Source organism: Trachemys scripta, chromosome 11, assembly GCF_013100865.1.
Source record: "Trachemys scripta elegans isolate TJP31775 chromosome 11, CAS_Tse_1.0, whole genome shotgun sequence".
In the NCBI taxonomy this organism is placed as follows: domain Eukaryota; kingdom Metazoa; phylum Chordata; order Testudines; family Emydidae; genus Trachemys; species Trachemys scripta.
This window is the reverse complement of record NC_048308.1, coordinates 18,931,941-18,947,532: the sequence shown is the minus strand read 5'-3', so window position 1 is coordinate 18,947,532 and position 15,592 is coordinate 18,931,941. Positions and strand designations below refer to the sequence as shown.

General features: G+C 38.9%; 1 protein-coding gene across 1 annotated transcript in view; it reads left to right on the top strand.

Moving 5' to 3' along the window:
• Nucleotides 1–15,592, top strand: part of LOC117885140 (von Willebrand factor D and EGF domain-containing protein-like) — a 263,371-nt gene that overhangs the window by 85,894 nt on the left and 161,885 nt on the right. Inside the window, exons 6-7 of the mRNA XM_034786325.1 lie at nt 11,714–11,803; nt 14,947–15,082. Of these exons, the coding sequence (XP_034642216.1) occupies nt 11,714–11,803; nt 14,947–15,082 (226 nt within the window). The remainder of the gene's footprint in view (nt 1–11,713; nt 11,804–14,946; nt 15,083–15,592) is intronic.

Sequence of the window (15,592 nt, the reverse complement as noted above, 5' to 3'; positions counted from 1 at the left end):
GGTAGCCCCAGACTCCCAGGCCTGTAGAGCATGCTCCATCTGGAGCAGGTTAAAAAGAGCTTAGAAGCCCAGGCAAATGGGAGAGAGTGAACAGATTGGAGGGAAGACAGGCCTTTTCCTGAAAAGTCACATGGAAGGTTGAAACAGGGATGGGACCACGGTGCTGGTGAGGCCAACAGGCAGTGCTTTCTCCAAACCCCTCACCCTTTTTGAGAACTGGCAGTTCCTGTGGGGCTCTGATCATCTGAACTCTGTTCAACTCATGGTTATTTGGAGTGTATGGGACCATGCCCTGAGCTGAAAGAGAACAGAGGTAGGAAGTAGCCCAAAGCGGCAGACTTTGATCTTCCACATGAAGGACTCAGCTGGTGATGCTTCCCCCGGGGCCATTGGCTGGGCCCTGGTGGAGATGGAGGGCCCAGTTCCCCCTTCTATGCCCTGCTTGAAACCTAGGCCTGAGATGGGCTGAGACTGATGCCTCCAGTCTAGGGGCAGGGGTAGGCATCTCTTTTGGGGTGAGTTTTCCTGCTTCTAGTGTTGCTCTGGATTTGAGGGGTGTATATACCCCAGAATGTGATCAAAGTAACTGCAACCATATTATGTCCATTCAGCCATCCTGAAGTAATGAAACACCACATATTGAAGGGTTAATTTGGAGACAGGAGCAGGACCTTTCAGAAGCAAGGTCAAAACTAGCTACAGTTTCTGCTAATTAGAATGGGAGGAGGGGATAAATAAGTAAACAATTGAGACTAAAAACCTTGGTGGTTGGAAAACCTTCAGTCTAGACGCCTCTGATATTAAAAGTTTATTGAAAGTTAGAAAAGTGATGATCCAGTCGGGGTTATTATGGCCTATGTGTTTTGTAGAAGTTAGTTATAAAAGATTAGCTAATAGAATGTACTTTGGAGTAGTCCTCTCAAGCCATCTTGAGAGACGTTTTTCCTGACACCCTTTCTCCCCGGTGGGTGAACAACTGGCCCCTGTAAACCTGCTGTTAATTACGCAATACTGTTCCAGACGTAAGGTAAATATCTGGGATGTTCTAAACCTATTGATTATATTTGTGTATGCTTAAATCTAAAAAACTGCAGTTTTAGATAGAGCACGCTTACTTGCATGAATCTTATCAGATGGAAGTGCTGTGTTCCTGTTGATTTATTCCTTACACCGCCTGGAGTGAAATAGTCAAGTTGCCCCTGTTGGGTAACACTAGAACTAGTGTACCTAATTCCTTAAGTACAGACATAAAAAAGATTGACTATATGATGTATATATTGCAGGTCAAATGCCATAAAGTTGGCACAAGCTGGGGGATGGAGGGAACAGAGAAAAATGCTCCAACTTTTACTCAGCATTTTTTCCACCTAGCAGCAGAATGAACTTGGGGTAAAGGCACAGACACCTATGTGCACATCCAGTTCAAGCACTGAGTAATTTCTATACTGACGGACAGACCCATAATAATATCTTTTCACAAAAAAGAATATTAAAGAATATGAAATTGTAAAGTATATGGAGATTTATTTCATGTTCTGCCTTTCTGAGACTCATTCCGTTGTTCAATTGTACGCTGAAAGATGGAGTTCATTACAGAACAATCTTTGAGCAATACATTTAATGGCTTACATAGCAACACTGATTTAGTTCCAACAACAACAACAAAACCCAGAAACAAAAGCACCACAACCAGACACCAGTACACGACATGAAAAAACTGACTTGTATATAAATTCATGGCCTTCCACAGCACAAAAATCAGACTTTAAAAGTTAAATTAGGTTCATAATTTATAAACAAAGAACCGTTAGTGATGCTAAATAGTACTGAAAGAATAAACACTGCCAGCTATAATAGCCCCATATTAAACATGGGTTGTAAACAGTCTTGTGATTTGAATCTTTTCTTGAATAAGAATTCACATTAAGAAATATGAACATGTTTATTTAAATTCTTATAAAGGTGAGTCATTTATAACTGTGGTTAAATCTAGACACTTTTGTTAGTTTCTTCTCATAATTATGCTACCTGCATTTGAGTCAGACAAACTAATTCTGCCAGACTTCATGGTGAGCTTGTGTTACAGAGAGATATCTATTGTCATCAAAATAATTTCACTTGCAATCAATTCAATCCAGATTTAAACAATCCTGCAGGGGGAGAAGCAGTTCTGTTAACTAGTAGTGTCATCTAGCCGTTATGAGACAATTTTTATGATATTAAAAGTTGTTTTCAAAAGCCCTGCTCTGTCCTCTGCTGAAACCCACATGTTTAATTTAGCAAGTTTAGACTGAGATGTTCAATTCACTGCTAGAACTTTTTTTTTAAAGCTTTTCATGGCCTATTTGAATAATTATAATTATCCACAAATTGTCATCAGTGAAATCAGGCAATGATGCGTTAGCTGTAACAGGAATTTTACTCTAAAATATTTCACATAATAAAGATTTTAAAAAGCACTTTACCATGTTTGCTGTTCCACCTTGGGTTCCTAATAATAGTTATGAAGGGCCTAATTCTCCTTTCACTTGCACTGGTGTAAATCAGGAGCAACTCCATGGATCAATAGAGATACACTAGGTTAAGTCTGGCAAAAGTGAGAAGAGAATCGGTCCAGAAGGGACAGAGTCAACCCTGTGAGCACAGGGGAAAGCAGTTTGCAAGCCCCTGCACCCATGGAGGCTACATAATACCAGGGATTCTGCGGGGTCAGGTTAGCTTTAAACTAATGCCAGAGCCTTGCAGATAGAGGCTGTGCAAGATTGGGGCTGATAGGTCAGATGCATCTTCTCATTGGCTTTTCCCTGCCCCTTCCGCAATCCAGAGAGGGAGACCTAAGGATTACATTCTACCCTCAGAAGTAAGTGAGGCTGCATGGGTGTAAACGAGGGTAGAATTTGTTCCAAATGGGCCAAATTAAGATCCGGTGTATTGGGTATAACTCTACTAAAATCACTTAGTTCTGCCATTCCGTTTTTTATCCACTTACACATGGTTTAAATTCAGCCCTAATGCTTTTGCAGATGAATTTTAGGAGTTGCTTTATTTCTAATCTTTATCCAAAATCAGGATCTTCTCCTTTCATTCCTTGACATAATATTGTCAAGAGAAAAGATTTGTGTTTTTAAATCATCTCTTATGTGATTTATATCTACACCACTTTTCATTCATCATAATGTCTCCTGATAATATGATATGGCACATAACAGACTATCCATCAATATGTTTCAATATACATTGAAACGATTTAATAGCTTTAATAAGCCCTTAAAGAGTAATTGAGACTTACTGGGCCAATGATGTTTGAACTTTTATTGACTTCTCTATAGTCTAAACAGTCAAAGATATTTCTTCAAAATGCTCATGTGTGCATTCCCTCTCCCCCAAAAGACACACACTTTGGGCTCTGATTTTGTTATTTCAGACAATATGATGCCAGCATAATATTAGTGAAACTATTGCAACATTAAATATATCTTTAATATGCTGCTATTGCTACATAAACACTGAAAGAAGCCCATTCCATCTGATTTGAAAATCCTAATAGGCCTAAGTCTTATTTATACAATATTGACAGAGGTGAATCCAGTCCTAGAGGCACAGGCATTTGTAAATTATGGTAGGCAGAGTGCGTGTAATGAGTTATGCTAAGAAAGGGGTCGGGGGGCAGGTTTGCTCAGCGCAGCAATTGTTAAATTTCATATGGCAAGAAAGAAGTTGTCACCATCCATGAACTATAATATTCATTTTAAAATAAATGTTTAAATAAAACTGGTCTTTCCAAGCATACATAAACACCATTTGAGACACCAGAAATATAGAACCTAGTGCAAAAGAATGTAATCTAGCATCTATCCTGCTTTAACATACAAAGGAGAACAGTTTAACTTCCACTCAAAGTAGGGAAGGAGGTTTTTCTCTTCTTTAATTACCACCTCCTCTAGGTAAGTGATTTGACATAAATGTTAAAATCTTTCCAGTAGAAGACTGCAGACATTCTTAAAATACATTTTCAAATGCCTTCTCCACACGTTGAGTTGGGTGGTTGGCAGAACATGGTGAGCAGCCCACTGTCTACTTCCCTGCAGAAAATCATCACTAGTAGGTCTAAAGGGGAAAATCTGTGGGCAAAGGGGGATATGTAGTCTACAAAGGAGCTGATCCTCTATTGGTTTGGATCAGTTTTCAAATTTTGAAACCTTTGAAATTCCGCATCACTAGGTGTATGTGAAGGTCTTCTACAAAGAGGCTGTTTTACTGTACACTTTTGCCTGCAGTTTGGCTGTTTGAAGGCTGGTAGAGACTGTGTTTTTGTATATAGGTTAGCTTTGATGAGGCTAGCTTACATAATGCTTTCCCATGTATTTTTGCTATGTTAATGCTAGAATTTGCCTGGTGTAGCATTTCACCTCATCAGGTGTCAGATCCTACCACTGCCTCAGTTTCTTTCCTTCGTATCCAAACAAGCCACAACTGGTGCTTTGTGTTTACGCTTCCCTTCAGGATCTGGTTCATTAAAATAACAGTTAACTCAAAAAGCTAGACTTTCCCTTGACAGTCCATTACACCTTCCTGGAATCTTAATTCCCTCTAAGAGGTTTTGCTCTTGTCCCTCGCTGCAGATTGACTTTTCCCTCTGAATCCCCTGGAGGTGCTTCCCTGATGGCCCCTCTCCTCTTTGCCCTGGTATCCTGGCACCAGGTACCAACTCTTCCTTTCCCCAGTCTTTTGAAACCCCTGGTCTCTCCCTCTCTAATGGAGCTGGGAGAGGGAGAGACCAGGGGTCTCTGCTTATAAGGATGCTGCAATCACATGGTGCCTCATTACCTGACCTAATCACTGACCCAAGCCCAAATCCATAAACTGGGATTATTTGTAGTTATTGTCTGCACATCCTAAAACTCAGTATTCCTTGGGCACACTCCAGGCAAACATGGGTAAGGGGTACAATATTCAAACTCACTTAAGTGTCTTAGATGCCTAAGTTCCATTTAAAAAAGTGACTTAGGCACGTAGGGTGAGATTTGCAAAGGCATTTAGGTGTCTAAAAGTACAGATGGGCACATAGTGTGATTTTTAAAAGCACCCAAACAAGATATGTCCCTATTTCCTCTTGAAATCAAAGAGACAGACACCTAAGGGATCAGGTCCTGCTGATAAGATAGGTGGGGGAACACCTAATTTGAGACTCTTGCTTTGGAGCAATCCTGGGTACCCCTTGGAAATGTCACATGGTGTCAGGACTTGGGCACTTTTGTGCATATCCACTGGTGCAAAGTTAGGTGCCTAGGTGATTTAGGCACATAGGTGGTTAGCTGAGTGACAGTTTTAAGACTGCCAGTGGGGCCAAGATGTTGGATTTCACAAATAATGAAAAAGCTGATAAGAGTTTCAATTGATAAAGAATTAAAGTATAGGATTGTAATTAATGCCAATTAACATGGTTTTATAGAAAATAGGTCTTGGGAAACAAATCTGATTTTATTCTTTGAGATTATAACTTTGGTTGATAAAGGTCACTGTGTAGATATAATATACTTAGGCTTTTGTAAGACATTTGCTTTAGTACTGCATGACATTCTGATTAAAAATTAGAACTAGATAATACCAATAAAGCATATGTTAAATGGATTAAGGACTCTCTAACTGAGAGAGCTCAAAGTAGTTATCAAAGGGAAATCATTGAATATGGCAGTTTCTATTGGGGTTCCGCAAGGATTGATACGATTCAACATTTTCATCAGTGATCTGGAAATCAATATAAAACCACTGCTGATAAAATTTGGAAGAGTGGTAAATAATTATGAGAACAGGGCAGACAGAGAAATCTGGATAGCTTGGTAACTTGTGCACATTCAAATAAAATGCATTTTACTACAGCCAAATTCAAAGTTACACATGTAGGAACAAGGAACGCAGACCATACGTATAGAATGGGGGACTGTAAATTTACGGAGCTGTGACTCTTAAAAGGATTATGGGTCATAATGGAAAAGCAACTCAACATACAAAGTTGTGGCAAAAAGGGCGAATGCAATCATTGGAAATATAAAAGAGGGAGCAGTGAGTAGGAGCAGAAGGTGATTTTACCTCTCTCTATGGCATTTGTGAGACCCATGCTGGGATACTGTATACAGTTCTGCTTCCCAGCATTTAAAAAGGATGTTAAAAAACTGGAGAGGGTGCAGAAAAGAAACAAAAAATTATTCCTGGACTGGAGGAAATGTTTTACAGTGAGAGACTTAAAGAGCTCAATCCCTTTAGTCTAGCAAAAAGATTGAGAGGTGACTTGATCACAGTGTATGAATACCTTCACACAAAGAAAATACAAGATACTAAAGGACTTTTTGATCTTCTGGGTAAAGGTATAACAAATTACAATGGCTGGAAGCTGAAGCCAGACTAGTTCAAATTAGAAAGAAGGCACAAATATCTAACTTTGAGGGTGATTAATCATTGGAACAAACTACCCAGGGAAGTGGTGGATTCTCCATCTCTTGATGTCTTTAGTCAGACAAGTTATTGGACATAATATAGGGGTAACTGGATGAAATGTAATGATCTGTGATATATAGGAGGTCAGACTAGGTCCCTTCTAGCCTTAAACTCTCTATGAGAGTTTGTCATGCAAGATGCTGAGGAAAAAAAATGGTCAATGACTGGAACAAGGCCTATTTAGAGATTAATGCTCTATATACCATGACCAGTTCCCAAAGCCATCCAGTTTCCCCGCTCCAACATTAAAGATCGAATTCAGCCTTTGGTTGAATACACTGCTCCCATTGATTTCAAAATGAAGCAGACGTGAATCTGAAGAAGTCAGTAGGAATTGCACCTGAGGGCAGAAGGCAGCCCTAACTTGAAAAGAGAATTTTTTAAAAAATCACCCTTTTTGTTTTATCATTTTCTACCTAACAGTGGATTTTGCCCTAAAGAAATAATTTCAGATACATAGATGCAAGGAAGCAACCCACAACCGGAAGCAATTGGATTATGGTGTCTGAAGTCCCCTTCACAGATTACTATCGCTTTAAAAGGGATGAAGACAAAATATACTTTTATTTAAAAAGATGTGAGGAGTTAGTGAAAAATACCATCTCACCTGTCACTGTTGTCAGCAAGGTGCCATCAGTGTTGTTATTACCTCTTTGCTTTAAATGATATGTTGATATGAAAAAATATTGCTGATTCCTGAGCTGGAGAAAAAAAGGTGGTATTTGGCTGAAGGCAAAAAAACTCCCAAGAAGAAGTATAATAATAATTATGTGGCAAACTGTCAACCTGTAGCTCAGTGGCCAAAGAACATATCTGATGATTATGAAGAGATGTGTACACCTACTAGGTAAAGGAGAAACTAAAGAGGAAGAACAACAATAAAAAAGACAGGAATAAAATGTAACGCTAGAACAAATTCAGTGTCTATACATTTTGATTTGCAAATACTATACTAATCTTCACAAGTCCTATTGATTTTACCCAATACATAAGAGGTGCCTACTATTCAAGGTATTCTACTTTTTGTTTGCCAAAAATATATGGCCGTATACAAGCATGGGATGGTATTTTAAGGGTATTTTAAATATAGCTATGTGTCATCTCTGTATTTTTAAATGTAATGTTCTATGTGCAGAATGTATCCTAAAAGCATACCCTCTTAGAGACATTCAGTCTCCCTTTCTAGCATACTCAGAGAAGGATACTCCCCAGCCAGTAAGCCAGAATCTTTAGCCAGGTTCTTTTAATATCTACGTGATCCTGAATAAATAGTGTACGTTATGGTATGTTAATGTTCTATTGTAACTTTGCTTTAATAAAAAGTTTCTAAATAAACAAATAAGTCACTTTGTTCTGCAACAAGGAAATATATTTTGCAAACAGGAAACAAGACTGGGTTACCGAGGCATTTTCAAAGATGCATGCCATCTTATTTACAATCTGTCTTGGAATCCTTAGACAGATCCACCCCTTGCTTTCCTTTTCAGCCTCCTAGTGAGCAATCCTGACAGCTTTAATTGTCTCTCTCTTCTTGGCGGGGATTCTCAAAGTGGTGTTTTCAAATGGAAGTCACCATGTGAATATTCTTGGCTAAAACTGTTGAAGCAAAAAGTACAAAACAGCTCAGCAAGTTTTACCATAGTCTGTGTAAATATTACATCTGCAATGCAGCTGCATTGGATACGCACACTGAGATGTGTAATGGAATCATTTTTTCACTTGGGGGGAGGGGCAAGAGGGAACAGATATTTTCTGACTTATTTCTTTTTTTCTGCTGCTACTGATTTGTCGGCCCTTGATTTTTGAGAAGACTGCCTCCATCAGCACTGGTGATGGGAACAGCATGAGGAACAGTAACAATTACCCTCTGCTATGCAAGAAAAACATCTTTCTTAAAGCTTCATAGATTGAATGTGGGCCATTAGGGATAATGTCTTGAGGGATAATAAATCCCTAGTGATAACAAGGAACTAAATTGTACAACACACTTCTTTTACTACTGTGCTTTAGAGAGAAACTGTCTAAATACATGGAAGTTGAGGAACTGTGACTTTGGAGTAGCAAGTGATTATTTACTTCTGTTGTTGGAAAGGGGCAAACCTGAGGTAAGATGAAAAGGATTCTGTCTATTCAAAATAAGGAAGAATACTGGTTCCCCTCACCAACCTGAGGTGGTATGGTAGATGGTCTGTCAGTAAGAAAATCTGAAATAAAAACAAAGGTGCTGGAGTGCACACAGAAATGACCTTGAGAAAAAGTGTCTGAGAAGGAACTGGGAATAATCCACTTGGATTTAGAGGGAAGAGCAAACGAAATACTTAATTCTTCAGGTTCAAGGATCTAGGTGAGATCCATACAGCACTTGAAATATTTCTAGTATTCTGAATAGGCACAAATAAGTTAGGTGGGAGTTGTCTTACCAACTCTGAGAGGCCAATTAAGTACGAGAAAATTTTTTTTGAAGTGATAATCAAGCTAGCCCAGTACAGACAGTTTGATAAGAAGTGTGAGAATACTTACAAGGGGAGATAGATTCAATGTTTGTAATGGCTCAGCCATTCCCAGTCCTTATTCAATCCTGAGTTGATTGTTTGCATATCAATTCCAGCTCAGCAGTCTCTCGTTGGAAAACTCCAATGAGAGACTGCTGAGCTGGAATTGATATGCAAACTAGATACGATCAATTCAGGATTGAATAAGAACTGGGAATGGCTGAGCCATTACAAACATTGAACCTATCTCCCCTTGTAAGTATTCTCACACTTCTTATCAAACTGTCTGTACTGGGCTAGCTTGATTATCACTTCAAAAAATTTTTTTCTCTTAGTTAATTGGCCTCTCAGAGTTGGTAAGACAACTCCCACCTGTTCATGCTCTCTGTATGTGTGTATATATATCTCCTCAATATATGTTCCACTCTATATGCATCCGAAGAAGTGGGCTGTAGCCCACGAAAGCTTATGCTCTAATAAATTTGTTAGTCTCTAAGGTGCCACAAGTATTCCTGTTCTTTTTGCGGATACAGACTAACACGGCTGCTACTCTGATACAGGTAGGGGAGGAGGGAGCCATGACATATGTGGAGTTGAAGAGGGAAGGAGAGTAGTGCCTTATACAAACCTGGAAAGTGATTTGGGTTTACATGGCTATGAGTTTTTGAGAGTATTCTTATTTGTTCTGAACCAGTTTGCACATCCCTAGTCAAAAGGGGCCAGATTTAAAAAAAAAAAAAAAAACTCATCTCCTATTTAGGCTCCTATGTAAGAACTGATTTTCCAAAAGTGCTCAGAACTCAGTAGCTACAAATGTGACACTTCTGGATGAACTAACACAACCAAAGCGCTGAGTTCTTCTGATAATCAAACCAAAGAAGCTTACTCATAATACCAAATAAGCTAGATGAGCCTAGCTCCCCTGCCGGGTTACTGTTGAAAGTCTGGAATTGATTTAGTGAGTCACAATCTGTTATTGCAGTGATGAGGAGTAACCAGAAATTAATAACTACAGCCTAGTATTCTGTTGTAGTTTGTTTTAAGGGATATTTGTATTGTGTAATCTTGTGCTCAAAGAAATGGGGTTTGCAGTTTTGGTTTTCTGAAACAAAATTTTTTTATTTAAAAAAATAGGATAGTAGAGAGTGTGTGGCCTCAGCAGAGAAAAAGGTTGCCTGACTGTCCTAGGAATAAAACATTGATACATTGTGCTTTTTAAAAGATAAACCTTGTTGACATGTCTTTATCATTTAGATAACACTTTTATAATACATCAGGCAAAATGGAGTACGCAGCTTCTCATGATCAGGACTTAGGGTGACCAGACAGCAAATGTGAAAAATCGGGACGGGGATGGGGGGGTAATAGGCACCTATATAAGACAAAGCCCCAAATATCAGGACTGTCCCTATAAAATCGGGACATCTGGTCACCCTATCAGGACTTGAGATAACACATAAAGAGGGTGTCATAGTTCCTGAGGTAACTGTACCTCTGACCCCCTCCTGGACTCTGTAAGGGAACTCCACTTAAGTCTCAGGCCTCTAGCCATTACCTTTCTTGGGGCAGGATCCCACAACCCTCTCCCTCCAGACTGGGGAATTAGTCTGCAGACTCCTGCAGATCACCTCACAAGGTCTAACTAGTTCAGCACGTACACTCCTGTTGTCTCAAGGGCAATGACAGGGTTCACCAGTAACCAGCCAGCTTCCATATAGCAAAATACTAACCAGAACAAAATCATCACAGAAAAAACATGTAATAAAAACAATAAAGAGCTTGTACACATGTCTAGTTTAGCAGATAGTTACCCATCTTCCACACAGAGACTTGGGTAGGTTTTAAAGTTCTTCAGATCATTTCTGCAGGGCCTGTCTCTCTTGATCGCAGTCTCGTGCATTTCTGTATTGAAGGTGAGTAATCCCTCTCCCACATATACGATCTCAAGTCCTTTGCATTCTTAGGCATCTTGAAATGGTCAACCTGGGATATGGTATTTCCCTAAGGGGTAAAGTGTCAAAAGGACTTGTGTCCTGCCTGATTTTTTTTCAGGATTGGGGATTTGCATTAATTACACCCCACTGACTTTAGTTCCTGCAGGAAACATCTTTTAGCTCATCCATTGATCCAGGAATACAAGCCACAGAATGCCCATAAAGATCTATATCACATTTATAGTATAGATAAAATAGTCTTTGAATATTCCATGTTTCCAAAGCCTCTGTCACAAAGGGCTTTAATGATGCTGAGGCTATTTCTGAGGGTGGATGATTGTGAGGCCAGTCCAACTTAAAATATAGCCTCAAAAATATGGACTAAAGGAGGCTGCGAGAGCCAGTGGATAGGGCAGTGGTCTGCAAACTAGGTTCTATTCTTGGCCCCTATCACTGGACTACACTGACCTTCTACAAGTTGTTTCAGCTCCTGAATCAGCCTCCCTCTAATAGGATGATAATACTCGCCTTTATAACATGCTTGGAGATCTGAAAGTGCTACACAAGCGTTAAGTGCTATTAATCGCTGAGACTGGAACCCTAAACTCCTTTTTTTTAATAAATGGATCAAAAATATCTTAACTCCTCAGGGTTTACAAATATGATCAAACAACAACCCCTAAAAAAGTCAGTTCTACAGGTAAAAACAGCCACCACCAAGATAACTAGTGAAGATGCATAACTATGTTTCCCTTCTGCTTTATTTCAAGTAAAGCTATTTATTTATTACAGATCTTTTGTACTGTCACTGCTTTTATGAGGGACTCTCCTGATCAGCAGTCATTGCCTGAAGAGAGCGATGGATTCTATGCTGGGATTAAGGTAATGCAGATGTCCTTGATTTACTGCACTTATCCAGCATGTCACTGAAGAATATTTGAATATTAACCAACATACTCTGGAACACAATACACAAGAAAATAGGACTTGATCATAATTAATGTAGCTTCTACATGCCCAGTGAGAAAATGTCTTAATAAATTACATGCCATTCTATAAGCCTTTCTAAAGCATTCACAGTAGTGTCTAGGTGCTGACACTGTCAGAACATAAAAAGTATGCAAAAGTGCTTCATGCACCTTCTAGCACATGTCCAGATGCATTCCAGTGACTATGTACAAGGTTAGGAGTACCAGACCTATGTGCAGTGGATCTAATCTACCTGGATTTCAGAAAAGCATTTGATATAGTTCTACATGGAAATATTTAGTTAGATTGGAGTAGATGGTGATTAATATGAGAGTTAAAAGGTGGGTAAGGAACTGGCTAAAGGGGAGACTACAATGGGTCATGCTGAAAGGTGAACTATCAGGCTGCAGGGAGGTTACTAGTGGAGTTCCTCAGGGATTGGTCTTGAGACCAATCTTTATTAGCATTTTCTTTAATGACCCTGGCACAAAATAGTGGCAATGCACTAATAAAATTTGCAGGTGACACTAAATTGAGAAGTATTGCCAATACAAAGAAGGATTGTAACATAATACAGGAAGATTTGGCTTATCTTGAAAACTGGAGTAATGGAAATGGGACAACATTTAATAGTGTGAAGTGCAGGGTCATGCACTTTGGGACTAAACAACAAGAATTTTTGCTATAAACTGGAGACTTATCAGTTGGAAGAGACATAAGAGAAAGACTTGGGGGTATTGGTTGATCACAGGATGACTATGAGCCACCAGTGTGACGTGGTCACTGGTGAGTTCTCACCTGGAATACTGCGTGCAATCCTGGTCTCCCATGTTTAAGAAAGATGAATTCAAACTGGAACAGGTGCAGAGCTACGGGCTACTAGAATGATCGGAAGAATGGAGAAACTACTTTATGAGAGGAGACTTAAGGAGGTTGGCTTGTTTAGCCTCACAAAATGAAGGTTGAGAGGAGAAATGATTGCTCTCTATAAATACATAAGAAGGATAAACATCAGGGAGGGAAAGGAGTTATTTACATTAAGGGACAATGTTGGCACAAAACCAAATGAATATACATTGGCCACCAACAAGCTTAAGCTTGAAATTAGATGAAGGTTTCTAACCATCAGAGGACTAAAGTTCTGGAACAGCCTTCCAAGAGGAGTAGTGGTGGCAAAAAAAACTCACCTGTTTCAAGACTGAACTTGATAAGTTTATGGAGGGGTTGGTATGATTAGGTAGCCTACAATGGCATATGGTCCATCTGCAATGGCTGTTAGCAAATGTCTCCAATGGCTGGTGATGGGACACTAGATGGGGAGGACTCTGAGTTACTACAGAGAATTCTTTCCCAAGTTTCTGGCTACTGGGGCTTGCCAACATACTCATGATCTAACAGATCACCAAATTTGGGGCTGGGAAGAAGTTTTCCCCTAGATCAGATTAACAGAGACCCTGCGTTTTTCTTTGTTTGTTTGTTTGTTTTTGCCTTCTTCTACAGCATGGGGCATGACTCACTTGCTGGTTTGAAATAGAGTAAATGATGGATTCTCTGTAACTTGAAGTCTTTAAGTCAAGATTTGATGACTTGAGTAACTCAGCCAGAGGTTATGGGTCTCTTACAGGTGTGGATGGGTGAGTGTCTGTGGCCTGTAATGTGCAGGAGCTCAGACTAGATGATTATAGTGGTCTCTTTTGGCCTTAAAGTCTTTGAATTTAAGTCAGAATGTCATTGCATTCAGACTTAAGGATGAGGAGAGAAAAATTAAGTTCTAACAAACACCTGGATAAGGTCAAGGGAAGAGACTGAAAAATAATGCTTATGGGTAGACTGCCTTATTTAGATTATTTAATTTTGTAAGGTTATTAGATACCACTTTGATGGCTGCAGTATAGAATGATAGAGAATGGATTTGGTAGTTATTTCCAACCAAAATATTGTTTTCAAATCAATTTTGAATGATCTTTGGTCCAGTGGCCATGTCTTGTAGTACTGCTTTAGTATTCACATTATTCTCTAGGATTTACCTATACTAATTAGAGAATACTGCAAGTACCCTGGTAATGGTTTTTAGTTATCAAAGGCAAAATAGGAGCATTTTTATGAGCAACCACTGTATAAAGATCCCAGATCTGCCCCTAGATAAATGTGCACAGTTCCCCCTGTAGTCAATAGGAGCTGATCTAGTGTAACCAAAAGCAGAATTCGACCCACAAGTTATCACAAAACACACTTGGATCCTTAGTAGTGAAAAGCATTGTCCTGTATAAATGAAATACATAATTATGCAGAGCCAGATTGTCTCTTGGGGTACACACCCATGCAGGGGCATTAAAGGGAGATAGCCCCAGCTCACACATATGCACTACCCAGACATTGGGTTCAGATGGGCAAGGGTAAGAGTGCTCTGTACTAGCCACCAGAGCAGATGGACAAGGAGGGAGTGGGGAGTTGCTGGAGTCTTGGCTTTGCTCTGGAATGCACAAGACAGTAGAGCTATGCTGGCATAGAAGGGGAACTAATCTGCTTCATGTATGAGCCACTAACAGATTCTTTTCCCCTGGTGCAAGAACAGGGAACAAGGAGGGAACTGCACTGAACTGCCCTGGGGCAGTGCACCAGTGTGCCCCCTCATATGCAGGGCTTGTGGTCCTGTCACACTCTAGCCCATGATCAGTGAAAATATACCTCTCAGTGCACAGTAACTAGTTCTTTTTTTAAAGTGATACTGAAAAAAAAAATTCATACTATCCTATTGTTTTCAGGACTTTTTATATTTTTAAGATTCTTTTCAGACCAGGAAATAAGAAACTGTTACAGACTACTGATGACAACTGCAAATAGTTTCTTAATTCCTGAACATACTGTAAAAGCTTAAAAAGCAATTTTACCTTTTGAAATTAGAGACAATGATTATGTTATCAGAAATTATGATAATGAATTTGTAAATTTATTTGGTTAAAAAGAAAAAATCATTTTTTATGTTTCAGAAATATCAATTTTGCCTTATTTTTCTATCATCATTATCTAAGATTGATCATGTATTTTACTTCCAGTTTACACCAGAGTCATTACAAATTTCAGAGGATGACAAAGAACATGTTTTGACCATTCTAAGTACTGTACCTATTATCTGCCAAGATCAAGGTGACATCTGTAAAATTACTTTACAGCTGAAAACTGAAGATTCTGGTAAGAGTTTTGTACATTGTAGTTAATTCATTGTGACTATGCATTTTTTGCAACTTATATGGTACAATGAATTTAAAGGGAAATTACAACATTTAGATAATGTTGAAAGGTTGAAAAAACTAAATAGCATGTTAGCTTCTAAAACAAAGTAGATGAGAAAATCACTCATGGTTTGTTGCCGGTACATTAAGCAATTTCAATAATAGCTACATCATAGTTCATTGTGATTTATTAGAGAAATAATGATAAATAAAAGGATTTTTTAAAACATTTAGGTTTATAAAATAGCATTACAAGGTTCTGCATCCTGAATGGTTCTTAACCTGAGTTACACTCAGAACAATCTCGTCACTTATTGATGGTCACTCAGAACATCATCCTCAGATAATTCAAGAGCTGGATCAATAATAAATAAATAAATCACTGAACAGATTTTGCATCTTTTTCTGGATAAATTGTGATTTTATTTAAGTTAGAAACATATGGTTAGGTCCCGTCAGTATCCCAAAG